The sequence below is a fragment of the Hibiscus syriacus genome, unplaced genomic scaffold, assembly GCF_006381635.1.
Source record: "Hibiscus syriacus cultivar Baekdansim isolate YM2019G1 unplaced genomic scaffold, ASM638163v2 tig00110239_pilon, whole genome shotgun sequence".
NCBI classification, from domain to species: Eukaryota; Viridiplantae; Streptophyta; class Magnoliopsida; order Malvales; family Malvaceae; genus Hibiscus; species Hibiscus syriacus.
In genome coordinates, this window is record NW_024062641.1 from 3,029,349 (window position 1) to 3,031,914 (window position 2,566).

The 2,566-nt window shown below is 33.4% G+C and overlaps 1 protein-coding gene across 1 annotated transcript; it reads right to left on the minus strand.

Moving 5' to 3' along the window:
- Positions 1 to 1,632: 1,632 nt before the first annotated feature.
- Positions 1,633 to 2,308, minus strand: LOC120114711 (50S ribosomal protein L31, chloroplastic-like). Its single transcript, XM_039135527.1, has 2 exons — positions 2,173 to 2,308; positions 1,633 to 2,077 (listed from the first exon to the last, which is right to left on the minus strand). Exons 1-2 carry the CDS (start codon positions 2,242 to 2,244, stop codon positions 1,742 to 1,744), a joined length of 408 nt encoding a protein of 135 aa, XP_038991458.1. The 5' UTR covers positions 2,245 to 2,308; the 3' UTR covers positions 1,633 to 1,741.
- Between the last annotated feature and the right edge of the window lie 258 nt (positions 2,309 to 2,566).

The following is a 2,566-nucleotide window of genomic DNA, read 5'->3' on the forward strand; positions in this document are numbered from 1 at the left end:
GTTCATGAACAAGTTTGTTAATAAGCCAGTTTACCTGGTTCTCTCTCTCTCTCTTTTTATATTTTAATTATTGATGGAGATAGAGACTAAATTAAACATGTGATGAAATTTGAAGTTTAAATTGTGAATCTTAAGGAGTTTATGAACTGGTGATGTATTTTATTATTTTTCTTTCGCTTGCATATGAAACAACAAAAATTTAAAAATAATCGAATATAAACACCTTTAAAAATAAATAAAAAATACAAAAATATGATACTAAAATTTTAAAAAAACACAAATCGAACATGAATACTTTCAAAAATAAATAAACGAATACAAACACAATCTTTTTCATTCGAGCTCTATTCGTATATACCCAAAAACAAGATTTAATACTTTAAAAGCTTTTTTATAATAAAACTCACATTTTGAAAAATGTAGGTGAAAAGTGAAGTTTATATACTAAAAATAATTAAATACGAAGATAAAAATAATAATGTAATTGAAGTATCAATTGTTAGTTAAGTCTTCTATTAAAAGCCTGGCTTTTCTTTCGAAGCATTAGGCTTATAAATCAATGTAAAATGGTAAAATTGGCCCAATAGGATATGTGGGAAAAAAATTAATTTATTAGGTTTTTTTCAAAATTAAATTGGGATTTATAATAAATGTTATAATGCAGAGAAAATTTTTTATGTCCTGATGACGAGTTTGTTTAAATAATATTTTTTTATTTAATCTCGTCATGTTGATGTGATAAATTTCATAAATATACTTTTTTTTATAGAATTTATCACATCGGCATAACAAGTAATAATAAAAAATATATTTTGTTAAAACTCGTCACGTCAGCTTGATAAATTTCAAATCATTACAGCAAATATCGTAGATCACAAAATAATTTTAAAAATAATCTAATGGACCAATTTTTTAACCCCGGCCTATTGGGCCAATTTTGCCATGTTAAATTGAGAAAAAGGCTTTGGGTTTATTTTAGTTAAAGGAGGCTCTCGAGGAAGTTGTGTATTTGTGTAGTGTAAACGCGCTCAATTCAAGCCTAGCCTTTCTCATACAATTGGCTTGGGGCAATGCCAAAGCAGGGATTTCAAACGGTTTCCAAAAGAGGGTAATGACCCCAAATTTGCAAAGCACATCCATTCTTGGGTTCTAGATTTTTCCCCCCTTATATTATCACACCATCTTTAAATTTAAAATTAAAATCAAAATTCCAGAATCCAAATTACAAACACTGCACCATTGTTATCCAATCCAAACTTATATATAATACAAGGACGCCTCAAGTAAATATACTTTTCATCCTTCTATACAAGTAATAAGAATGGTGTCCATGTCTCACAGTTTTCCCTTGTTCTTTTCTTTTGTACAGGTGCAAAATCTACAAGTCATCCTAAAATACCTGGGTCATCTCATTTGGAACCCTAAAAACTCAACCTTTTGGCAAAGGTGAAACCAGCAAGATTTAAAGTGAGGAACGAAGTGCGGCAGGAGATTCAGCAATCCTACTTGTGATGAGAGATTTAATAGACATGGCTATGGTGGCTTCATACTATTCAGTTCTATGACATTTAGTTAGTCCTTTTCTACATCTTTGTTAACAAGTTACCATGAGAAAAATCCTATCTGCCACAAGATTAAATACCAATTTTTATCAATTAAGCATAATATCAAACACAAACCAAGCATTTCAATGCCGTACCATTGACAACCTTGAATAAGAAAAAAAATACTAGCAATGGATCTACTTCTTCTTGCCTTTCCCAGCTGACTTCTTCCTAGTGGGCAAAACAATCTCACCCTTAAGCACAGGAATTTCCATAATCTCAGACAACCCTTCAAACTTCTTACGGAACTTCTCGACCTGGTCCGCGTCCACAAGAACAGCCGACCTGTTTCCGAGGTAGAAAGGATGGTTCCCCGACCAAACATCCACCACGTACTCCTTTTGCGTCCCACCTGTTGTCAACACCAATTCTCCGTTGCAATAAACTTTAGCATCCTCGTAGAATTCGGGGTGGATGTCTTTTTTCCGGCAAGTAATTTGTGGCCTGTAGCCCCCTCCCGTTGGAGTCACCGTCTATAAAAAAACAAAGGAAAAAAGGAACTGGTTAAGTTAAATGATTGAAGATTAAAGATGGGATTAAATGAGGTTTGGGGTTTTGGTGTTTTTACCTTTCTGGTGGCGAATGAAGGGGGAAGTGAAGGCGTGATTTGGAGAAATGTGTTGGACAGATTTAGCGCCATTACTTCTATGGCTTTACTGTGTTCCAAATGGGATAGATAAGGGAGTTGAGTGATAGATTTAGAGATAGGCCCTCTCAAGTTCTGAATTTATAGGAGAGTCTCAATACTTCCTCTTTAATGGGCCAAGGTCGATGCGCAAACTTATTGGGCTTGAAATGGAGATCAGAAAATAAGTCGGTGGTACAAATAGATATAAGCTCATGCTAATGCACTTGCAATGGAAGGCAGAAAGATTACGACAGATTCTCCAGAATCAACTTAGTAATTTTGTGTGATGTTAACAATGAATTTGAAAAGAACTAATTTTTTAACTTTGATTCGA